The sequence below is a fragment of the Sturnus vulgaris genome, chromosome Z (assembly GCF_052056855.1).
Source record: "Sturnus vulgaris isolate bStuVul1 chromosome Z, bStuVul1.hap1, whole genome shotgun sequence".
NCBI lineage: Eukaryota > Metazoa > Chordata > Aves > Passeriformes > Sturnidae > Sturnus > Sturnus vulgaris.
The window spans coordinates 34,161,177-34,186,803 of NC_142283.1; the positions used below are offsets into that span (position 1 = coordinate 34,161,177).

At 37.9% G+C, this 25,627-nt stretch overlaps 2 protein-coding genes across 6 annotated transcripts in view; both read right to left on the reverse strand.

Annotated features, from left to right (window-relative positions):
- The window catches only part of MCCC2 (methylcrotonyl-CoA carboxylase subunit 2), a 36,893-nt gene extending 23,689 nt beyond the window's left edge, over positions 1 to 13,204 (reverse strand). The window contains exons 1-6 of one of the 2 annotated variants that reach the window (XM_014887112.2): positions 12,850 to 13,204; positions 9,481 to 9,547; positions 6,137 to 6,221; positions 5,787 to 5,888; positions 5,071 to 5,198; positions 2,825 to 2,937 (exon numbers count right to left, since the gene is read on the reverse strand). In XM_014887112.2, coding sequence (XP_014742598.1) covers positions 2,825 to 2,937; positions 5,071 to 5,198; positions 5,787 to 5,888; positions 6,137 to 6,221; positions 9,481 to 9,547; positions 12,850 to 12,981 — 627 coding nt within the window. In that variant the 5' untranslated portion in view covers positions 12,982 to 13,204. Of the gene's footprint in view, positions 1 to 2,824; positions 2,938 to 5,070; positions 5,199 to 5,786; positions 5,889 to 6,136; positions 6,222 to 9,480; positions 9,548 to 12,533; positions 12,678 to 12,849 lie in introns of those variants that run through there. The other variant, XM_088155841.1, reaches the window with a different exon arrangement.
- A 403-nt stretch (positions 13,205 to 13,607) lies between these two features.
- LOC106859662 (BDP1 general transcription factor IIIB subunit) overlaps positions 13,608 to 25,627 on the reverse strand; it is a 52,691-nt gene continuing 40,671 nt past the window's right edge. For 3 of the 4 annotated variants that reach the window (XM_088155837.1, XM_088155838.1, XM_014887111.2), the window contains exons 36-42: positions 24,459 to 24,519; positions 22,744 to 22,933; positions 21,138 to 21,351; positions 20,207 to 20,249; positions 19,129 to 19,423; positions 17,639 to 17,873; positions 13,608 to 17,249 (exon numbers count right to left, since the gene is read on the reverse strand). In XM_088155837.1, the coding sequence (XP_088011963.1) occupies positions 17,121 to 17,249; positions 17,639 to 17,873; positions 19,129 to 19,423; positions 20,207 to 20,249; positions 21,138 to 21,351; positions 22,744 to 22,933; positions 24,459 to 24,519 (1,167 nt within the window). In that variant the 3' untranslated portion in view covers positions 13,608 to 17,120. Of the gene's footprint in view, positions 17,250 to 17,638; positions 17,874 to 19,128; positions 19,424 to 20,206; positions 20,250 to 21,137; positions 21,352 to 22,743; positions 22,934 to 24,458; positions 24,520 to 25,627 lie in introns of those variants that run through there. The other variant, XM_088155840.1, reaches the window with a different exon arrangement.

Consider the following 25,627-nt stretch of genomic DNA (forward strand, 5'->3'; position numbering starts at 1 on the left):
ATACTTGGAAAATTTCACTTTCATCAGTGTCATAACAAATAGAAATGTGTTTTATTCAAGGACAAATCTTTCTTATATTTAGTTTTTATTGTATATGAATGCAATTACTCCTAATACAACACCATACGGTAATAGAAGGAAAAAGAAATTCAACTTTTTTATGCAACTTTAAAAGTACGTAAAATATATTTCAAGATGTGCTGGAAACAAGAGCATGACTGTAGGGTCAAGCATTTCTGGAAAGGTCCTGCACAACATCAGTAATTTCAGCCTTGGAAGCTGCGTATATACATCTATCTTTGACATAACATCTAAAAATCATTCCTGCCACAGCAGATCATGACTGAAGTCTCCAGCAAAAACAAGGTTTTCCAAAATTTCTCCAAAAAAGATTATCCAGCAAAACATCACTCCTTTGACACTTGCTGTTCCAAAAAACACTTGGACCAATCTAGATCTATCAGGGAGTCTTATATGATGACCAGCTGACAAACTGTCTTTCTCTCCTATGTATTTTTGTTCAAACTAAACACTGCTTTTCCCTGGAGACCTACCTAATCACTACAATTGGTTTACTTCTACTGCTGGAAAGAACAGCAGAAGGTAAATTTTGTCATACTTCCAAAAGAGATTTAGTGCATTGCTGGAATCTTCAGTCTTGGATTTTTATAGAGCCAATGGATCTCATAATTCTTTGGAAAAGTAAAGATGGTTAAAGATCTGAACTCTTCCAAAATGTGCCAGAAGGGTATCAAGGTAACACAGGCAGCTTCCTCAAAAATTCTGCAAAGCCAGTATTTATCACGTAAGGAGTCACACTGAATACTGCATCCTTGACTGGTGCATCTGCTTCACCCTTGAAGTATTGACTTTTACTACCTCCTTCCCCCTCAAAAAAAATCCCTGCCCAAGGCCCCAGTGGAGTGTCTTGTGTGAGTGGTTGGAATTGTGTCCCCCTGAGTCCCAGGGCAGGAGAATCCAGTGAGGATGGTCTCTCAAAGGTTTTATTCCTTCTAAAAAAGAACACTGGATAGTGGTATTATAGTGGGATTTGTGTCATAGCACTGCCATGGGTTCTGGTTGTTGACAGCCCAGCTTCAGACAACATGGAGTGAAATAACTGCTATTACATTTAACTTGGGAGAACCTCAGGGCACATTGCAAGCACCCACAAATTAAACTGTATCCCAGCCCTTTGCCAAGATAATGATCAGCTTTCTCAGGGCTTCAAAGTGTGGTAGAGAACTTCTTTTTCTTGAAAACAAATATTGTCATCACAAGTTCCACAGTATGTGTGACCTGTTTCTCACTCAGAATAGATTTTGCTATTCTCATTGTATAGAAAACAGAGGTTGAATAATTTTTTAATGTTCTGCATTCCTCAGCTCTTATTGTAATTAGCCATAGATTAATCTGTCAGGATTGTATATATCACAGGCCTAAAAGAGAACCCGGATTTTTGATCATAACTTCTTTTTGCTCTGACCACTTGTAGATGCCCATAAAGAATGCAGGTTTCAAACAACGTCTTTATTTCTTCTAATAATATATTGTTTTCTTGGAAGGTAGTATATACGTTCCCCTGGTAAACAGAAAGAGTTCTGCAGAATCAAATGAATTTTGCTGTGCCTCAGTGCTAAATGACGAAGCTGTCTGCTCCCCCTTGGGATGAAAGAAAAGAAAGACTGGTTCTGAGAACTGGTGCTCAGAACTGGTAGTTCTAACAGGTTCTGCACAATTTGTCTTTTTTTGACTTGTTTTAAGGACTCTTGGTGCAGACTGTGTCTCCTTCATGTTAAAAAAGATACAGTAAGATCTGGAAAAGAAGATGAAGTAGGACCATCAAAGGTGTGGAACACTGCATGAAGAACAGCTAAGTAAGCTTGAATTTTTTTGGTCTGCAAAAGGGAGTATAAGGCAGGTATAAGACAGGGCTACAAAACCATTCAAAGAGGTGAGAGATGACTGAGTAGACAGCAACTCTACAGGAATTACCCAGCTGTTTGCTCCTCTGTAGTGTTCCTTTATTTGCAAGAGGTTATCTTCAAAGATCATGGATTTTTCCACCCTCCCTGGCAGCTTCTCACAGGTTCCTGCTAACAATTCCTTTCAAGTCTTTATTCTGTTACCTGTCTTTCTCAACTCCATTGGGACTGTACATCTTGCCGTTCACTATCACTGCAGCCACAGCTGCCCATCAGCAATCCTCAAATATTTTGCATCCTTTATGAGTAATAGATTCAGTAAAACATGTGGTTTTGTTTCCCTAGCACACCACCTGCATCAGAAAACTGATCCCTATGTATTTCTGAGTGAACCATGACACAAAACCACTTCTAAATCCAGAAACTGTGACTAACAGTAATTCTATGCATCATTAACACATTAGAAAATAACATTATTACTAGGGCCGCTTCAGCATAAAGCACATCAGGGTATAAAATGGATTTATAAATATACATATACCCCTGTTAGTGGAAAATATATCTCATTTACTAGCAATCCTCAAGGGCGTCCTCACCTTTGCAGTGCTGATGCAGAACTGTTCCAAGAGATTTTCTAGTGCTTTCTCAAATGGCCCTACTTACCATGTTCCCAATCCCATTTCTCTCCTACTCCCAGACAAGAGCAGGTAGGTCAAATCATTAACACCAAGACTAAGAAAGTAGACAGTTACTTCAAAACTGTAATGAATTCCTGTGGACAGTTATTATGTTTACAGTGCTCCGAAGCCCCAGACTGGGCCATCAGGTTAGCACAATACAATGCCATCAGAAACAAAACATGGGCACAAGTCTTTAATTCTTAAATAAAAGCAAATTACCTGTGGAATTCCTTGTGAGGACATGACTGCTTGATTATAGAAAATACGGCCAAAATGATCTCGATCTGGAAATACTTCTGCTTGCCGAGGTAAATTTGCTCCTCCTGAGTCAACTAGAATGAATCAAATTATATTAACAAGTTTTTTGAACAGCATTACATACTTGCTGGTAAAGTATCAGCATGTTACCTAAAATATACAGCAATGACTATGGCTAATACTGTATATACCTCCCTAAACAAATTTTTGAACTCATCTTACTGCAAAATATTTAAACTAAGAACACTTTTAATGTACAATTTTAACTCAACTATACTACTGCAATTCTGTCACAAGCTCCAGAAAAAGGCAGAACTAATCATCACTGAGTTCAAAAGGTGCTCCCTCTGTTCTTTCACACTTGATTAAACTTCACAACAAAAACATTAAACTATCTTTAGGATGAGTCATTTATTATATGCCCCTGCCTCAGGATTCACCCTCCTGCTTACAGGTCTCCAACGGCAGCTGCCTCTCTGCTCCCAATTAATGAAAATACAACCTGTCACGGAAGTATCCAAAGAAGGACAGAAGACCATGAGGAAATGCACAGGGAGGCAAAGCATCTCTGAGAACTCTGGCTCCTGGTAATTAATTTTTACCTACAACTGCCAGTCTGTATACACATTCTCATCTTGCATGACTGCAGCCAAAACAGAATGTCCACACCAGTGACTGACTCAGTCACAAATGGCAGCAGGTGTCCACTTGAGAATTAGCACCTAGGCAGCTGTTTTCGCTGGTGGAAAAGGCAGTTCAAACAATGAGAAAGTCACATTCTCAGTACAGTGCTGACTGACTACAAAGCTCTCCCTCTTATCGCACAGCACAAATCAACTGGAACAAGTCCAGGTACAGAAACTGCAAGGGTGAAGTAACTCACTAGGTATGAATGACATTGTACATTCAAGGACTGCATGTCTCAAAGACGGAATAAAACCCCTAAACTTTTCTTTCTAAAGCATAGTTGTGTCCCACAGTTCCTCCTTCCATAACATTTTAAAAGAGTAGAATTACCCACAGTAATGGATATGCACTAAAAAAGAATTCTCTGAACAGATAGTATTTGCTGATAATTCAGACAAAAAAAATCATTAACAACTGTTTTGCACACAGCAAGTTTCTTCTTTTTTATAAACAACTAAGATAAAATTTATCCCTCCCCCTCCCTCCAGGGCTCTTTCTACAGCAATGCCACAAAATCTACACCCACACTGTCCCTTATATCAACCTCGCCAATTCTATTGGTCTTACTCACATGTTTGACTTATCAGCAGGGCAAGAAACTTCAAACACTTATGCTGGCCAGGATCTGTATTTATGCTGACTATTTAACTAGTACAAGCATCCAAACTGGCAAACATCTGATATTTAAGCTGCTAAACTAAACTGAACAGACAAGGAATAACCTGCCCTATTTTTCAAAATGGAGTAGAAGATCTTTCTTCTCTGATACTGAGGTACACAACATCCACAGGAATATACACTTTCTTCCAACTCTCTGCCAAAGCTGACTGAAACTGGCTAAGAGGTTCAAAAGTCATAAGATTGGGAATTCAGGCTGAATGGAAGATATTGGCAGAAACCTCTTGTATTTGTATAAAACCAGGCTAAGAAAACACTACCAGTAATATAGTACAGATATCTGTCACTCTGTTCTTCATCTTTTATAATAAAAGCATATGTAAGTAAAACTTACATGAAGGTACTAATCTAATAGACTAAACTCAAAATGTAAAATAAAATGTAATTGTATTTCTGATTCAAAAAAATTCATCCCAAATCCTAAAAATCTACAGATCCAAACTATTTTTCACTATTTTGTCACTCTCATAATTTTTATTTCTTTGGTATGTTTTCTCATACAGATACATCCTCCACCAGAATGTACTCTTTTTTTTAACTGTGATTTGAATTGACTGGATGAGTCTACAGGAAATACTGCTTATCCATGACAGAAAGAAGTGATACACTGTTAAAAGTTGCATCTGTATTTTATGAATCCAGCCCTACAGCAGTGTAGTGAATAGTCCTGAGAACCTGTACACACTATCCAGTTAAGATGCACCAGTCTTCTGCAGAGTTAATAGTATTGATGAAAATATATTTAAATAGGTGTGTTTAAATACATTCCTGGTTAGACGGATCTGAAGACACATCAGCTGCCCTTAACACAGGACCTTGGCTATTTCTGCAATGGGACTTACCCAAATAAAGGCAAGGGAGATGATTTTGCATTGCAATTTCTTGAGCACGTAAATGTTTCTTAACAGTGATGGGATAATAGGTACCACCTTTGACAGTTGCATCATTAGCAACAATCAAGCATTCCGTCCTAAAAATAAAAAAAAGTTTATGAGAGAGAAAAGTATTTCTAATGAGTAAGTATGTACGTCAGTTAGGAACTGCAACATGCCAAGGACTCTTGAAGCCCTGATGTTCTAGGAGAGCTCTTCTCATCTGCATTCCCTCAATTGTAACAGCAGTCTCAACACTATAATGTCCTGTTCCATTACTTTAAGGAGTAAAATAATGCTGCATAGTACCATAATTAATTTCAAAAACAGTCTTGGAGGTACTTTGAGTAAGCAAAACTAATTTTTATGCTAAAATACTATCCTATTTTTAAAAATTGCTTTTCAGATGCACTAACCTCCTTCCTTAACTGGACACCTGAAACTCCATGTTTTGTTCAGCTAGTGGGATACACTAACTAAAAAAGCCCCAACAAACAAAAAACGAAACCAAAAACCTCACTTCTTTTTAGCTGTCACCAAACAAATTGAGATACCAGCTTTCCTGATTTTTTGAGTGTCAGAAACAAAACACCAAAACCACTAACAGCTTAGTGCTGGAAACTGAATGAAACTATACCTTCTTCCTTTTCATATCATAAGTAGTGTAGATGACTGGAATCTCTCACCCAGATACTCGTCCAATGCCTGTGATAATGCCTCCTGCAGGTACCTCTTCATTACCATACAACTGGTAACCAGCAAACTGAGAGAACTCCAAAAATGGAGATCTGAATAACGACAAATAAAACAAAACTGTAAAAAATTACTGGTTCTATCTGCCATTGAATCTCACTTAAAAGGTTAAATTTTAAAAAATTATTTTTTAAAACAGATTGGTATTTCAAAGAACACTATGGTAAAATTTCAGTCATGTTATTTGTCAGTGTTTATGGAAGCAAAAGAGAAAAGAAGCCTGTCGCAATATTTACCTGCAAAAGACAACCTGAAATGTTTTAAAAAATAAGGAAGTACCTACCCAGGATCAATAAGCTTGTCAATTCTCTCTCTGGGTAACAGCTTTCCTCTTGATGTATGAAGCTTACGAGCTTTTTCTCCACCTCCTGTGATACAACAGTAAATTGTCACATTTTCTATGGACATGGATAAGATAAATCATCAGTTATATTAAAACTTTAAATGGAAATGCTGACGAGTTCCTAGTTTTTGAAATATGAGCCTTAATAATAAATTTAATAAATAATAGTTTCCACTTCAAACAGATTTAAGGTATTGATAAAAAGGCTTGTTTTTAGAACTTATTTTATTTCCTTCCTCATTTTTTACAGTTACTCTTGAGATAAAGATTTTAACAAACATAATTGTCTGAAACTTTCCCCCACTGCTTGGCAATAAACACAAGGGCGGAAAACACAAATATATAGAAAGCACAGTAGTAAGACTACAGGAAATACTAATCTCTGAAATAATTCAGAATAGCTATGCTGAATGCAATCTTGAACGACCCAGCACCATCTGGATTAATTTCCTTGGACCATGCCAAAACTGTAAGCAGAACTCAGACGTACAGCATTTAATACCAAATTTATATCTGTTTTATTTCAACCCTTCACTAAGAGGTCATCCTGTATCATATCTTTTGCTCCCCATAGCTTTGTGTCATTCAATACCTCAAGATTTGTTGACCCATCTCAGCCTCTTTATAACAACAGCTTATACAAACATTGTTTCTCTGTGTAGACAGATCACTGATCCACCTCATCCCTTTAAAACTGTCTCTCTGTACAAAACAAAGAAGGTGCTGTTTTGCTAACATTTCTCCTGAGACTCCAGGATTTCTCTGTCAGCTAGGCATCACTGAAACAGAGCTTCTAAGACTATCTTTGAAGTCCTTTGTCCCACCTCCTTCCTTGATCACTACACACACCATTTCCTACCTGTTAGGCCCACATTTTACTTTCAGTTCAGCCAGTTCATTAGGTCTATATATCCAGCTTAAGAATAAATCTTGCAACTTCTTTCTGTACAAGTTTCTTAAGAAACAACCTCTCATATCCACCCACAGAGGTGCTACTTTCATCCATGTTCTCAACACCTCACATCATAACGACATTATCTCTGACCTCTGAAGTCTTTAATTTACACTGTGTGATGCTGCAAAAATAATTTCCATCCCGACACTTCTGTCATCTCTCATTGTGCACCCCTCCTCTTCACACACTAATCACAAGTGCTAGCTTCCCAGGCCCTGTAGCCATTCTATTGCAACATCAAGATATTCTACCCTGCACTAACCCCCATTCTGAGAAGCAGTGTCCTTAACAATGAAACAAACTTGGAGGCATTTAATTTGAAACTTCTTAATTTCTCCTTTACAACAATGCCTACACCACTGTGACTGCTGATGTGCTATGATCAGCCACGGAGATTAAAGGTATCTCAGCTACTTCTTGTGCTTCCTGTCAGAAAACCACCTACTGTAAAGGGGTAGGGACCACTCCTGTTGCACAGCTGGGGATTACCCTGTAGAGTGCGATATGGGTTCAGAAAAGCCCTACACATTGAGTAACAGCTAACAAATGAAGCACTCATTACAAAGACCTCAAGCAAGAACTCATCCTCTAACAGACAGCTTTTACAGTGAAATCTAAAGATGTTGCACCTATCCTTCAGAAGTATTCAACATAGGTACTTAATTTTTCTTATATACTCAAATGATACATAAAGCAATTTCAATCAATGTCACTCAAAACCCTATTAACATCCTGTTAGAGGTTGCTCAGATGAAGGGAAGACGAGCACTATGGTCTTGTCCTGTCATTGTGTAACAGGCAAGAATAGGCAAATGAGCAGCAAGGAAGAAGGCCATAATCATTAGTTCATGAGACACACATCATTAGTTCATGAATTGCTGAACAGTCTCTACATCCATAAAAGACACAGGCAGTCCAGGTTTTAACATCACCTCAGGAAACTCTGGATCCCTGTTTAACAGCGAGAAAGAAATAGCACTGAGCACAGAATCTTAACAGTGCTCCATTCCTAAGTTGTAAAAGAAAATGCATTATATAAGAAACAGTATATAAAATGACAAAACCAGTATCATGATAATCACAAAAAGGGCAGAATTAAAGCTATGTGCTCAGCCTCTAGCAGCTTAATTAAGCATTTATTAAATGTTTTCATTTTATTGTTCCATTAGTTATAGTCAACTGCAATTCATTCAGATAGCCTTACAGTCAAAAAAAGAAACACAGATTTCAATATTTTTAACTACTATAGATCTGCTTTCTCTCTGCCAGCACAACTACAGTTAGGAACTTGGAAAAGATCAACCAGTAAAAGGAGGACAAAGGACAATCCCCATCCTTTACTGGATGCATGGGGAAATACAGTGACAGAGGATGAGGAAAAGGCAGAGGTACTTAATAACTTCCTTGATTCAGTCCTTAACTGGATACCTGCCCACTGAGTTGGAAGACAGGGACAGGGAGCAAACTGAAGCCCTCTTAATCCAAGGGGAACTGGTTAGTGACCTGCTACACTACTTATACACACACAAGTTTATAGGGGCAGATGAGACCCACTCAAGGGTAGTGAGGGAGCTGGTGGAAGAGCTCACAGAGGCACTTTCCATCATTTACCAGCAGGTCTGACTAAACAGGGAGGTCCCAGGTGACCAGAAGTCAGTGAGTGTGACAACATTTACAAGAAGGGCTGGAGAAACAATCCAGGGAACTGTAGGCCTGCCAGTCTGACGGAGGTGCCAGGGAAGGACATGGAGCAGATCATGCTGAATGCCATTATGCAGCACATACAGGACAACCAGGGGCTTAGGCCCAGCCAGCAAAGGTTTAGGAAAGGCAGGTCCTGCTTGACCAACCTTCTATAACAGGATGACCCACTTAATGAATGAGAAAGGCTGTGGATGTTGTCTCTGTGCACTTTAGCAAAGCCTTTGATGCTGTCTCCCACAGCATTTTCCAGGAGAAACTGACTGTTCATGGCTTGGATTTGTGCACTCTTGGCTGGGTAAAAGGTCATGTCTGGACAGCTGGGTCCAGAGAAAAGAAGTGGCTGGAGTTACATCCCACTCCACAGTGGCCATTAGTGGGATTCCCCAGGGCTTGGTTTTGGGTCCAGTCCTTTAGTAAGTTTAAAAACAATTTGGATAGAGGATTGAGTGCGCCCTCACTAAATTCCCAGACAACACCAATTTGAATGGGAGTGCTGACCTGCTGGAGAGCAGGAAGGCTCTGCAGAGGGATCTGGACAGGCTGGATCAAGGGGCCAAGGCCAACTCTTTGAGGTACAAGGCCAAGTGCCAGGTTATTATTCTAAAGTCTAGACTATCATACTTACCTAACCTGATTTTTTCTGCTTGTTCTTGTAGTTCAGTTACCAGTGCTTTCATTCGTTCATAATTCTCCTAAGGGGGGAACAAAATAGATTTTAAAATTCAACTAAGGGTGACTATATTAATTTCTAATAAACAAACATAAGACGTACAAGACTAATTTACCTTCCAAATCTAATTTTACCTTAATAAATACTGTCTCTGTACTGTCTTTACAGTAGTAACATTTCTACGTATGTACTGGCTTTTCTCAAGCATACCAAAGCATTTAATGAAAATGCTTTACAAAAAGTCTAAATATCTTACGATAGTAACAGACTAGCTCTGAATTTAATAAACTAAAAGAGAACTAGTCATACAGAGCTGCAGTGCTGTTTCTTAGATTCTGTTTATTTTTGGCATAGGTTTGTTTGCATTTTAAATCTAATTTTGTAAAAAATGCAGATTCAAATTAAGTGCTCTTATACTTGTACCAAAGGATGAATGACCTAGGTCAAATAGATTTTGGTAAACACTCTTTCGATTCTTGTTGTTTAGGTTGAACAAAAAGATAAAACAAAAGTTGGTTTGGTTTGGTTTTGCTTTGTCTTGGTTTGGTTGTGGTTTTGTTTGTTTTTTTTTAAAGCTGGTGCTCTTGTCATTATACCTCTAGGAAAACAAAGACTCATATTCTGAATATGAGTGAATCAGTACTGAGCTCATCACTTCTATCAGAATTATCCAGAACTCCATGTGCACATTACAGCAGGTTGGGCTTTGTTTTTTTTTTTACAGTTTCTTAATTTAAAGGTATTAGTCAAGCTTAATTTGTTGGGGATTTTTTTGCAGACACATTAAGAACTTTACTGCCTTTTTGAAAAGTGCAACTGCAATAAAAGAACATGCTGCACAAAAAGATCTTACTGCCTTGTCTAATTCTCATTTATATGATATTTGAAGCTACTTTGACAGAAAAACGCCAACAGGTAACTCTATGTTCATATATACTTGAACACTCAGACTTAAGGTTTTCCTTAAGAAGAAGCTGCAAATGTTGCAGCTGAGTTCGTTCACTTAGGTACTGAAAGGCAAAGAAGCAAAGCAGAAATAAACTAACACGTACAGATTCAGCTCATATTTGAAGTGCTTTGGCTGTACAGTGACTTTCAAAAGAACATATTTTTCTGCCTTTGTAATTGCTACAAATATATTAAAAATACCCCCTTGAAAGGTAAACATGTATCCTGTAATTCCAAACTTTTAAAAATCTGCAGTTGTCACAACACGCAATATTACTCTGCAACAGTGTTCAGCTTGTCTGGCTGGGTCATTTTGCACCTTTACACATAAAAAAATTTCCCTGTTTCTCCTTGTTCGTCAGTCTGTTTTCTCTAAACACACTCACCTTTTGCACACAATACTGTGCTCAAAAACTCCCCTTTGACATAGGAAAAAAAGAAAAAAGCAACTAAAAGGGCAGAGGATATTATCAGAGGAACAGTAATCACAGACATTTAAATTAGATTTTGACTCACTGTAGCTAGTTTAGCTACTCCGCATGAAAAAAAAACTGTGAAAGGACTTTTTAGATAAACTATGCAAAATACTGCACAAAAACACCTGAGTTGCTTAAATTCATTTAACTTCTATCATAATCTTTCATGTCCTAAACCAGAATAAAACACTGTTATACTTTACCAAAGAGAAACAAGGATGTTTTAAACTAAGTCTGAATACACGCAGAAAATACTATTCTCAGAAATAAATGTGCTAGTTCTACCATGTATTTATGAGCTCTTCATTATTGTCATTAAATACTGAAAAAAAGGTCAGTGAACTGGCACCAGGTTTTTTCTGGAAACTGGTCCGTGCACCAGCAAGTTGTGCAAAAATCTGCTGTTAATTCGAGGATTTCTTCAAATTTTAATGCAAAATGTACAGAATAACCCTGCAGTTACTGCACTTGCTACAAGAATTACTGCTACATCACCAAAGGGGATGTAAGAGCTAGTCCCTGGAATCTTCAAAAAGCCTTTCTTTTATTTTCCAGAAGTTAGACTCACTTTTAAATTACCTTTTTTCCTATCTGGTTCAAGAGACAGTTTGCATCATAAAGGCCAGCCTGTCTAGTTGAATTCACAGCCAGAAAGGTAGACATTGGCCAAAGAAGTCAAGACCTTCATTATGTATCATAATGTCATCTTGTGTTTGCACTGTTATTCCGTGTATTACTTCTTTTCCAGATGGTTAAGTGCCTCACAGCAGAGACCTCAGCTCTTTGTGTTTGTAAAGCAGTGCTTACACTTACAGTGTTCCATAAATTATTTCTACCAAATACTAACACTATTAGCTACTTTACCAAGCCTTGCTTTTCTTCTGAGGTTGAAAGGTACCCAGACATAACTGTGAATCTGGGGACAGACTGGATGAGTGAACATCTTTATTAAAATACTATCATTTTTTGGTACACAAAATATGAACGTGTACACATATAAATACACACTTAACATACAAAAGCTTTGTATGTATACATATAAACATACATACATACATATATATGCACATATATGTATACATATACATACAGACAAATACCGAGATTACACAGGAGGTTCAGTCACCTAATTTCTGTCCCAAATTTAGTTTCTGCTAAACAAAGCACAGAACCAAAGGATCTATGTCAGTAAGAATACATGTCGTTGTGTCACGCACTGCTTTATATTTTATGTGAAAAAATATGAAAAGGAACACATGCCCTCATATCAGCCTTGATCCATACCTAAAGCCATGTTTTTCTTAACCTAACTGTAAACTCAATTTTTTAATAGGATGCCCAATTAATTAATTAATTAATGCCCAATTTAAAATAAATCTATTTATACTAGATGGAAGTACTGCTCTCTCTTCGTAAAGACAACTGGAATTACACCTAGCTCTCCTCGAAAGACGATGTTTTTGGAGGCAATCCCATGACTCTGTACAGCTATTCCACCTGTTTTCAACTCGGGAATAAATTTGCAAACACAAGGAAACATCCAACTTTGAAATCATCAGGCTCCATCTTCCACTGTTGACAGACCTCGCCTTCACCTCATTAGCACGGTATCGATCAGCCTGAAAGGCAGCAAGAGCTGGCATCCTGATTTAAAGGTACAACGACATCCACGACGAGGAGACGCCTGCACCGACGCACGCAGTGTTCACACGGTGTCTGTAGGCTCAGCCCACAGAGATAGGCCCGGGCGCTGGCGGAGCGGGGCCGGGGCGCGGCGCTGCCCTGCAGGGTGGGACACGTGCTCGCCCCGTCCCGCAGCCCCCGCGGCGCCGGTTCCCCCGCGGCGCCGCCGCTGCCCGCCCCGCGGCCCGCCCGGGCTCTGCCGCCCCGGCTGCCCTACCTGGTAGAGCGCGGAACCCGCGTCGGGGCGCGACCCCACGGCCGCCACCGCCTCGCCGTGGTACCCGCGGGCGAGAAGCAGGCGCAGCAGCCCCAGGCAGCGGCCCCGCAGCCGCGGGGTGCTCAGCAGCATGGCCGGGCTGGGCTGGGCTGGGCCGGGCCGGGCCGGGCCGACACGAACAAGCCGAGCTGAGGCAGCCGAGCCCAGGCGGTCGTCCCAGGCCGCTGCCGCCACTCCCCCCGGCGCAGCCAATGGGCACAACGGGGCCGGGCCCGGCCGCGGAGGCCTCACCCGGTTCACGGGACAAGTTAATGCTGTAGCACGCTCTTGGGAAGAATTGTGTTGGGACGTCTTTTTCACGCAAGACTATATACTTGTACAGCTTAGGAAAGTCCTTGCGCTTCTGAGAAACTTGCCATACAGTAATAGGGACAGATCTTTTTAAAACCCAAACGATCTTTGGTCGAGTTTCTCCCTTGCGTGAAAACTGCTATTCTTCAGCATTCCAGTTTTACTTTAAATCAAGGCCCTTGTCTTTAGAGAGAGGTAACACCAAGGACTCTGATACCAAGTAAATTAAGCTCTGTTCTAAAACAACGACAACGCCCCTGTTAAACCACACTCAACCTGTTATCAGCAGGCCTGTGTGCACTCCAGTGGTGCAGCCCAAACTTCAGCCTTTCCTTTAGTTCACCCTTGTTAGTTTTCTGTACTTACAGGTATTTAAAAACAGCAACTCATACTTTAGGAAACAGAGGTAAAAGAAAATAATTTATTCACATAATTTACATACGGAATAGGACTACTTCCTTTGACACAGAAAGCTTATATATGATGATACAAGGTGTCAGACAACTCCAAGCAAAGCAGTTTTATGCCACGTCTTTGTAAAAGTGCTACTCATATGTAATTGAGATTTCAATGGTATTTTCTTACATCCTTCATCATTATAAAACTTCCATACACCAAAGAGAACACAAAGTTGTCTTATTTCGATTCAAATTAAATTTGTTCTTAAAAAAAATCCTCGAACAAAGTGCATGTAATTTGCTGTAAGGAAAAAGAAAGCATAGCCCAAATTAACAATGCAGATAAGGCACCATAAATCTTAGTAATGAAGTAGTTGATTTTTCCCCCATTTGTAACATGAATGCAAGCTAAAATGTATGCAACTAAATGTAGAATGATTATCCCCCACAGAACTCACTCAGAAGGTACTCACAGCAATTATTTCATAGCCACTCTCCAACAATCTATTTTTAGGTTCTATGAGTGCAAGTGATATAAACATGCCACACATATCAGGAAGTAAACACTTGTATACGTAGTATCTACAAGATATACAATACATAGAGTTACATGTATACATTAATCTCTTTCAAAATGTTTACAGTAAAACAATATTTAAACATTTCAAGTCAAACGGATCAGGCAAAGCACAAGATACCATCTGAACAGAAAGTGTTGTTGGTGTTTTAGAAGGCTTTTTGGGGGGTGAGGTGGGTTGATCAGATGATTTCAAGCAAGATACTCTACACTGGATCCACGAGTCCCTTTCCCATCACCTCAAGGAATACTGCTGCTAGTGACATTTCATTGGCAGAGACCAGCTAACATACCGATTTGCAGTAACAGTAGCTTTTTTCTGTATTTCTCCTCTCTGACAAAATTTTAAAGGTTCCTTCAGAAGCCTTCGTAATAACTTCTGAAAAGAAAAACATTCTCAAACTTCATCAACTATTTCTGAATTAACTACATATTTATATTATTTACCTGCCAGTAAAGGCAGTCCAAACCCAATGATAAGTTTCTTAAGAGCATTAACAATACCATTTAAACATCAGTTTCACCTCATCAGTTTCACAATTCATAATAAATCATTTTTCAAATGTACCTGCAACTATGAAGTAATGGGGAAAATTTTAAAACTACTGAAGCTCGTGCAAGCAGGAGTCTCCAAATAAATATTGAATCTTTCTGTGACCACCTGACTTTGAGAGTGCATAAACCTAAATACCTCATGAAGACAAATTTCTTGATGAGGTAAGGAAAAACTTAGACTAAAATCTAAAGCTACACCAGAATTTTATAGCAAATTACAGTACAAGTAGACACACAACATAAGAAAACCCTTTTAATTCAACTGCTTCAAAGCAGCAAATCCTCAAAAGTGACACTGTTTAATCATGATTTAAATCCTGTCTCTTTGTGCTACTTTGCACAAGGGAAACCGAGGAAGTCAGCAAATACACAAACAACTACATGTAAAAACAAGAAAAAGAAATTGTATCTGTAGCTTTGTTTTCCAATTTAGAAGAAAATTAACATTTATACTAGGAAACATCAATCTCTTCCTCCAAGTGATAAAAAAGGTTGCAAATATTAACCTTGTGTTATCATCTTTTAGTAAGTTGTGTTCTTAAGTTTTCAACACATTTTTAACCAATCCTATTGGGCTTTTCAGGTTAGGATCTTTTAAATTATCTGGTTAAAAAATTCTTACAAAAATACTTAACTTGGAGATTCTAATAAAAATACCTGCAGTGCTTGACATATGTACGTTTTTATTTACTATACCACCCCCAGTATTTTTCAGATATTACATTATCCCCAAAAAGTTAATTCCTCATTCTAACATACCATACTTCACTAAAAGAAGAACCTGAATAGTCAGTACCAAAAAACTTTTGCATTAAAATGGAAAAGGATACTTGTTGCAAGATTAAACATTATTTCATTGCACTTTTCTGTAGGATAGTCATGCACTCACTATAAATGTCTAAACAAGTGAAACCATAAACCAGCAGTCAGTAATCTGGTCCAATGACATCACTGTAGTGGTTTAGACTATGTCAGCATTTTGAAAGTGCCCGAGTTGCTTCAGAAAGAATCCATTTCATCTTCACAGCATTAACAAAATGCCCAAGGGTGCCTTTATGATACTTGTATCCCCAATCATGTGTTCTGTTTATGCTGGATATTAAGTTCTGCACCTCTAAGACTGGTTCTGAGAATGAAGGGGGAGAAAAGAAGCGTGTGGTTTGTTTGCAGAAACTGCACTCACTGCCCCGCATTCCTTCTCACGGACTGTGTTGTCTGCAGCACGGACACCAGACACCAGGAGAGAGCTCTCCTTTACTCTTTAGTTAGTTTTTTTTTAGCTAGCTGAGGCAGAGAAGTTCCCCGGACTCTGGCTTTTCTTGTTCTTGGAACTGAGCACCCCTGCTCTGGACTGAAAACCCAAAACCACCAGAAGCTCACACCTGTGGCCCACCAGGGCCCAGGATGTGGCATTTTCCAGCACCAGAGGGACTGATAAGAAACTGAGTGAACTGAGCTACACTCCACAAGTACTTTCTGAATTTGCCATCTCTTCAGAAGAGTGAGGTTTTATTGTTTAATATTATTTATTTTTTATGCTTGTGAATACTTTGCTTGCTAAATAAACAGTTTTTTTCCACTTTTCTTAAAGGAATTCTTTTCCCAAATCGGTTAGGGGAGTGGCCACTTGAATCTGCTTTCTAGAGGGACCCCTTTGAAAGCTGCCACCCAAGTTTGCCCTAAACGAGGACAAATACATTCTTAGCGACCAACGTGGGGCTTGAGAAGTGGAAAAAATCCTGTACTGATTGCATTTTGGTTGACCTTACTCTGTATTAGGATAAAGCAGTCAGTAGGCATGTTGCTTGAATTCGTAATATCTCTCTAGGTGGAGCCCTTCCTGTGTCTCTGGTCCCTAGGCTTTTTTGAGGTTTTAATAACTTTCTGGTCCCTAGGCTTATTTTCTTATGCAGAGAAAGGTCCAGTAGTGTCCCTGACACATAGCTTTTACAGTAGAGGGGCATGGATTCAGGTTGCTACTGTGCTGGGCTAAGTGATAATGGTTTATAGGGAGCTTACAAAGGTACTGGAGTTTGTTCAAGATATGAATAGTTTATGGCTCTTCATCCTACTCTGCGGCCTAGTTCCAGTAGCATGTTTTGGGAGTTTATTAGTAATTGCACACAGTTTTTTAGAGGAGGAGCAGGGGATGAGGCTTTTCAGCCCATCCTTTCCTTCTTCTCCTTTGAATCTGCTACATCACTTTTCGAGAATGTTCAGTTTCCCTTGAATGTTAAAGAGACCACTTTCTTGGTATTTTATCTGGTACTGTTATAACTGGCTGGCAGTAAATGTGGCATAATGAATATCAGAACAAATTGTAACTTTTTAAATACTCTTATCTTGTTGCAGTATATTCTGTGATCCTAGGTTTTTATAAAACCCATTTGCTATTCTGAATCATCCACTTCCATAAAGATGTCACTGAAAAAGTACTCAGAGATTTTGGTTGGCTCTCCTTCCTTCTCTTGATCTTTACCAAAAAGAGGTAGCTTCTCAGATGAGTTGTTACTTGGAACCTGATAAAACAAGAAAAGGTTGTTCTTATGGTCTTCATCCATATGTATCTGTGAATACATTTACATATATATGCACATTTTGTAGGGGTATTTTATTTATGTAGGAAGTTTTGACCAAAGGAAAACAAAAAACTTTTCAGAGTTTACTCTGAAGAGTAAACTTTCAGAGTTTACTGAAAATGAGAAATAAATAGATATCCATCCAGAGAAAAATCAACTTACTTAGTTCCCTTACAGGTTTCCTATGCATGCACATGTCAGAATTTGTCAACCAGAGCAGATACTGGTCCCAAAACATGAATGCTACCCACTCATCTACCCACTCCTGAAACTAATTCTCTGCTCTTCACTCATCAGAAATGCATGGGTGCTCAAAAGTAAACTCATACCATAACTGCAGCATCAGCAGCTACAGGCTCATGTTCCACAGATGATGATGTAGAGGGAAAGGAACAAGATTCCCTATCATCCTCAGTGGATGGAGTGGGTTTCTTTAGACTTCGTTTTGGAGTCACAATTCGAGGCTTTTGGATCTTCCCTCTATTCCCTTTGGTGTCTTCTGCAGATTCAGAATTACTTTTTTTGCAAATTAAAGATAAAAACCCCAGTGGTTTTCGTCCACCCCTGTTCAAAACAAATATAGTCAAGGCGTCATAGGATTGCTCCATAAAAGGAAGATGTAAATAGCATTGCAGGAGTCCAACTCATTACACAGGAAACAAACACACACCAACAGGACATATGAAAATTCTAAGGAAAACACCAAAACATCATTCTGAGAAAGGCCTTCGTATTACTGAATATTCTGGTACAAGAGGTTTTGCGAACAGTCACAGAGATTCTTGACAATTTTTAACCCTAGGAACAGAAACCTATTATTTGCTGCTAATCCACAGCTTGTAACAAGCTACCAGACTTTCAGTGTGGTTCCAAGAAGGATGGAGACACACTCCTGAAGAACAAACTGAAAATTCTGAGCATCCTTCATGTAATCAATGCAAAACCTGATCCCCAAGGATGGGGCTACAGCAGACTACCTAAATTTTAGCCTTACAGTAGCAAACCCAGACCAGTGAGCTCAGGAAGTCACCTGAGGAGGTACACAAAGCATTAACTTTTTATGCTGGTAAGAGTTTACAAATTAGAAAGTAAACTTTAAGGCAAGGATTCTGATGTTACTGCATCATTATCCAATTGCTGTGGATGTCCCAAGTATAAATAGCCAGTATTGGTACTCACACAAGCATAATGAAAAAGTAAAATGACAGATTAGAAGACGCCAGTGGAGCATTACAATCAAATTAATTGAGAAAGGACAACAGAGAGCAGGAACTCAAAACATTTAAACAAACAGTACAGAAAGGTGTATTTAACAAATCAAGTCAACAGACATGTAGGAGAAATATCCTCTGAGCTGTCAAGATTGAAACTCCTTTGTGGAAATGACTGAAGTTAGTCCAAAAAATTCAGTGTGCTCAGTACTGTACCAGTAACAAATCTTACTGGCAGGACAAACACCAAAACAAGTGGATGAATATATGTCACAACATGAGACTTACCTATGGAAAACAAAAAATTATCCTAAGTTCCTATCACAGCCAATGGATGTCTGCCTGACAAGAGGCATCTATCATGTCTAAATAGACTCACAACATGTTAGTAGTGGCCTCCAGTTGATCTACTCATTCTTAATGAGTAAAATTATGCAAATGTCAAAGCAGACAGTTTGATCCTTTCTGATTTGCAGGTGACTATAGATACTGTTAACTCTTAGCCATACAGGTTACAAACAATGGTACTGAAAAGATAGAAATAACACAGAAACATTATCTTTTTTTACAGAACAAGCTGAGAAAACATTCTTGCAATTATTGAATACCTGAGTAATGGAGTTTTTGAAGATGATGCTGGGCTTCCAGTATGTTCCAGCTGTGCAGATTCATGCACATTCTCCTGCTTTCCTTGTCTACTTATTTCTGCTTTTCTGTTAGAGGTTAATCTAGACATAACCTCCTCTTCCTTTTTGGATGCTGGATTCTCAAGTGGTGTTTTCCCTAAGCTCTCCAAAGTCTCAAGCTGGCTTCTCTCAGCCAGTTGTGAGATAGGCTCAGACACCAATACAGATGTAAGTATTTTTTCCTTTGCTGAAGACTCTGTTTTTTGAAAAGAATTCCCTGTAAAAGGAGTTGAGAGTCAAAGACTTCAGTGGTAACATAAGAGCCCCAAAAAAATTGTATTAAAATAGCTTGCACCATTACAACAGAAGTGCTGAATTTTTGTTTAGTTTTATTTGTCCATTTATTTTTATAAGTCACTACTACAAATTAAAAGTTCACGGTCTACTTTTAAAGCTTTAAGAACATAGAGATGCTATGGGGAAAAGCTGGTAGAAGTGTGGTTTTAAATTTTAATTTAAAGTCTTTTTCTGGGCCAAAATTACAATTCACCAAGCCCTTCACAGGCTCAGATCAACAAAGATTGCATTGTCAGCAGTTCTGCTTTTTTCTCTCTTTCTTCAGAGGCAGATTAAGCTCCTAAACAACTACATACTTTTTTAATAAAAATGCAAAACAAAATAAAACCAAACTATTTTGGCATAGTGTGGTTAAAATGCCAGTTAATACTTTCAATCATTAGTCTCTTCAACAGGTGGAATATTTGCTTAACAGAATATAACGTGCTTATAATGTGCTTAGTCAAAAAACCCTCTCAAATTTACTAATAAACTAGGTGCAGCAATGCTTTTAGAACCATTATTAAATAACATTTATATAATTTGGCACTCATAATTTTTAGCAGAAAGCATGGAATGGTGGTATTAGTGTAGTACCACGAAAATTTGTTTCTACTTTTATATTAGATGGCCTCAGACAGAACTATTTAGCATGACAACTAATATTAAGTTGTGATGTGTTTACATTCATTATACTTTGATTTACAAGTTTAAGTGTACCTACCAGAAGTTACCACTGGCACATCTGCAGACTTAATTGAATAACCCTGTATTTAAAAAAGAAAATAAAAGTTTTTTCATTGCTCTCAATACAGAAGAGACAATGAAGTTGATAAACTCATATCATACATAAATAGTTCTAAGAGCAGGACTGATACAAAAGACAGCATCATTCATCATTTAACTCATTTCCTGAGCAGGCTTTTCAATGTGTTCTTATGATAAATTACTCAACACAAGGATATTGAGATAAGAGATCAAAGAAGGAAGAAGATTGTTATCCATCCCTTCTTAGAAAAGCTCTCTGAATGATGTGGGAAATTACCACCATTCCTACACCAAGGTACACTATACAATCTTAGCCCACTTAAAAAATCAAAGGTAGTTGCTGCCACAAGCTTGGTCATATTGTAAAAAAGCACAGAAGGAAGCTGGAAAGAGGGTAGTTTGTTTTCACTAGCAGCTTGCTCTTTTAAACTAGTACCTGCTATGTTAAGAATCAATAGGAACATATCTATCTAACAGCTTCTTCATGTAACAAACACAGTGCAGATTCAAAACATCATTCAGTGAACCCAGACATCCTGCCTGTCATCCAATATACCTCCAGAGTTTCCTCTCCTGAAATACCATTGTCATAAGAGCGACGCAGGATGAACCGAGTAAGACATATTACCAGTCTGTCTCCTAGGAAGTCTAATTTAAAAAACCTGAGAGCCTAGAGATTCTCAAAAAAACACTAATAATAAATAAACAAACACCCAAAACCTGTTGCAGATTTAAAAATCAAAAGCAACCTATGGGTATTGATTTTCCTTTTAAGTTGTTCAGGCAGTACATATTTAAGCAAGTGACACCATTAAAAAATAAACATAATTAAAATGCTCTTTTATGCATCTATCCCATGCATGAAAACTCATAGATTATGATCTCACCTTGTACGTGGTTTCCAGGTTATCTTCCAGTGCAACAGTAGATAGGGCTTTCTTGGAAGGAGGAAAATCACTCTCTTCAAGCTCAGCAGCCAACCGTTTTTGAGCTGTCTGCAACTTTGGAACAGGGTCTACTGCACTCTCTAGTTGCTTGGTTTCCATACTGCTGTTTAAAGGTGCAGCAACTTCACCAGCTGCAGTTGTAAAGGATCCAATACTGTATATATATATATATATATATAGTCATTATTTGTGACAGTAGAAGGAGCCAAAATTTACTTTGTATAAGGTTTGTGTATGGAAATTACATAGGAATCTATGCTGAGGCTCTTTCTTGCTCAATGTCAATATTAACTTCAAATGTATCATTTACTACCAAGAAACGATTCGTTGTGCTATCTGGAGTTAGTTTTTCTGGTCATATCGAACCTAGTTTAGCTGTTCTATTTGAACTCCACTTGGTCCTTTCATACGATGCAAAAATATGGCAACTTATTAACTGCCCTAGAAAACGCTAAAATAAAGTATTATTTATCTGCACAGTTGAACCCCTACATGCTCTACAGACATATATAAGACATACAGAGAAGCAGCAGAGACTAGGAAAATATGGTAAAGCAGTACAGGAACAACGAGACAGAACATGTACTCTATCTCTGCCTGTCAGCAATTCTGTTTACCATCAGCAGTTCCACGGGAGTTAGAATTCTTACACTGTGTAGCCAACATTCACTCAAAGACCTATCCTTTCAAGAAAAGGAATGATATTAGCATCTGATATCACAGGGCAAGATTCTCCACAATCATTTGGAATTGCATCATATCTCTAGTTATGATCTGAGGACTTATATTTGCATAGTATTGGGTTTGTGAGTGTTTTACTACTTTGCAACAATTCAAATTTTCAAAATGTCTTTTTCCTTTGTTTTTTTTTCTCCCAAACTAAGAGATTTAGTTCAACTGTAATGTTGTCATAAAAATTTGTTACACTGCATTCAGAGGTACTCTTAGTAAAAGAAATTCAAACCCTTTTGGATTGTAGTAGACAAACCAGCTATTATTCTTTGGAGTAATTCATTAGTTTGTGTTTTCATCTTGTCTGCCTTTTGAACAGAGCAAACTCAAGAGAATAATATAAGAATTTACATCTACTGTTTATCATGTTTTCCAGAAGACCATCCACATGAAAAATCTGGAAGAGCAATTAATAAACCGCTACTCTACAAGGCTGTAAAACTACTGTAAAAATGCAAACATGCTTAGATTTTCTGACTTCAATTTCTTTGCATTGCAAATATCCATAAGGCAAAATAAGGCTCAAGCTGGACAAATTACTTCTACTAAAAAGGAAGACCTACTCTTAAGGGTAAATCAGAATTAAAGTGACACCAAAATCCCATCTAACTAAAACACTAAATTTAAAACACCTATAGAATCTTTTTCAAATCGGATTAGAACTCTTTTTACTTTCTTAATTCTCTAACCAGTTCGTCAAAATTACTTCCTCTTGCATTTCTTCTTTTGAGAAGTTCTAATCTGTACTGCACACTCAGAGAACAATCAAGGTACACAAAAAGTGTTTCACTTTGGTGAAAAATGAAAAATTTACCTCTCCATTTCAGTCACAGTTGTTTCACTTGCGTTTATTGGGCTGATAAGTATTGGGGCTGGTAGTACTGGTTCAGAAGTTTGCTCCACCATAGCAGATGCATCAAACTCTTTTGAGTCAGCTGGGATTTCCACCAATGTTAAAATGAATGTCTGTTCTTCCTCTGGACATCTATGATCATCGTTCACTACTAAAATTTTTTTCAGGGAAATAAATAACAGAAACTATTAATCAAACATGAAATTATGCTGTTCTCTTCATGTCCTCCCTACATGAAGTACTGAAATTTTAGGCTCATTTCTCCATGGAAAAAGGCACTGGGCATATTCTTGAGACAATAAGCTTCCTGTCTTCTCAGATGAGATACACATTATCATCTCCTAGTGCTTATTCACTGCACAGGAATCCTGATTACCACTCAGAATGAGAAATATTAAAAATGCCTAGTAATGATGAAGATTTTTAAATGGGTGTTCTAGTATTAAAGAGCAATTTGCAATTTAATTAAACGTATGTCATGATGGTCAAATGGTTCTCTGTCTTTAATTGCAACTCTCAGGTATTAAGAGTAAATTTCTTTAAATGGCAGATGTCTGCTGTTTTGAAGGTAAGCACAGGATTTCCCCCCTCATTACGGATTGGCAGAACAGGATCTGAAAAGCATAGTCTTGAATTTAAAAGATGAAAGACAGACATTAACAGATAACTACCAGCTGCCATCTGTTAGAATTGAAGGGACAAACATTTGTAAAGCTTTCAAAAGACGGAAAAAAAAATGGTACTCCATTATTTAAGACAGCTCCTGATGTAAAGCTGTTATTCCAACCTCAACTTGCTTGGATTCTTCATCTAATTAAACATGATTTAAGATGCCTCATCTCAAGATTCTTGCAATAATAAAGCATAGCAACAGACATCTAAGAAGTAGTATTAGCCTAATCTTTTACATAAGCTCATGAGTTACAGCTTTGGACTGCAGTTTCCATGTAAAGTGAGTATTCTGGGCTTCCACCACTGTGATCACCCCATATGTTAGACAAGTAGTGGTTCCAAACTAACCACTTCAATTTGTTCTAGGGAAGAGCTGAAATCATCTTCGTAACTTTCATCACACCTTATCAGTTAGGCATTAATCTGTTGACTCAGTACAGCTAAAGAAGGAAGTTTGATTGTCTTATGCTTCTCCTTTCCCTCCTGCTCCATACTTGCACAGTACAGCCCTCCTACTCACACAACTCTGAGAACAACATTCACTTGGTAACTTCATGAGAAACTATAGCTCACTAAGCCAGTGGAAAACTACACAGTTTCTCTCCCTCTGTCGTGTTCAGTTTTTGACGGGTGAGTCAGAAGTGCATAAAGGGCTCTAAAAACTGCTATACCTACTACAAGGTAAGCAGAAGAAGCTCACAACAGGGCAAAGAGAACAAGTTTCCCTTCCTCTGATATTTAAACTTAATGGAGGACTATTCTTATAGTTCCCAAGTCTAGTTTCTTTTAACAAAATGTAAAGACAAGAGGTTAGGGAGGAGACTGTCATTATGCTGTAGATCATTATTTGTGTTAATGGAATAGATTGATTAATCATGTCATTTCATTAAAATGAAAATTTTAGGGTTTTTTTTAATTAAAACTTTAGGGTTTTAATTTATCTTTTAGTAACTACAATACACAAATGTGAGCTTTTGCTAGCTTTGAATATTAGCACATTATACCTGAAGTTTCTTCTGTGCTGCTTATGCAATGTTGTTGAGCATCCTGAGTACAAGCTTCATTCTAGAAACAACACAGTTGAAATAAAACAACTTAATAAATCTGGGAAATTACTCTAGGAAACAGGAAGAAACAAAGCATGTCAAACGCAGAAGAGCTAAAAAATCCAATCACATAATCATTATTTCATTTGTCAGTTTTCACATCTAGCTGTTCTAGGCTGAAGAGTATTAGCCTAAAAAGGACAAAAAACAGTGGGGAAATATAAAATTTATGTGCAGCTTGTTGCCTGTATTGATGGTTTGTCAAAATAAATTCATACTTCCTACAGCACAACTCTGTCAGAGATGACTCACACAATAAATTGTTCAGTGGCAGTAAGAAAGCACTTAACAAACCACTGAGTGCCAAAGAAAAACACCAAGCTCCACAGCTCATCTATCTCTTCCCTTCTATGGCTTGTCCCTTTGCTAAAATCAGAAATAATCTCCTGCAAGCTGCCTTTTCTCATACTCTCTGCCAGGCCTGTAAGAGCAGCATCATTCTTGCACATCGTCCTAATATGAAATCAGCCTTGACACAGCAACCTGCTGCATTTGGAAAACAAGCTTCTATGGATCAGCTGTTCCACTGTAACTACGTGCTCACTGATCTCAGACAACACTAGAAACCCTGAGGGAACTGAGAATTAATCTTTCTCTGTAAAGAAATAAGTAACTCTCATTTATAATAAAACATGGATGCACAAAACACTGCAAAGAAATGGATGTGAAAGACATATTGTTTGCCCGTGACAACATACATAATGATGATATAAATTATATAGATATATGTAAAAATAGGCAAAATTTGTGTATGACATATAATATGGATATAAAGCTCATATTTTTTTTAAATAAATGAGAAAGAGCATAACAAAGGATGCAGTTTCTTTCAAACAAAACAAATGAAAGTGACAATGAACATGGTCCATCCAAGCACTAACATTTTTACTTCATTTTAATGTAAACAAATATAACAGTAAGAGGTCACTCTGAATGGATACACAAATCCTAGGTAACTTTTTCCACTAAAACTTCTCAAAAATTCCTCACAATTTTGCTAATGCATATCACTTATTACTAATAAGTAATACATTACTCTGTTCTAAACAGAGTTTACAAAGATTAAG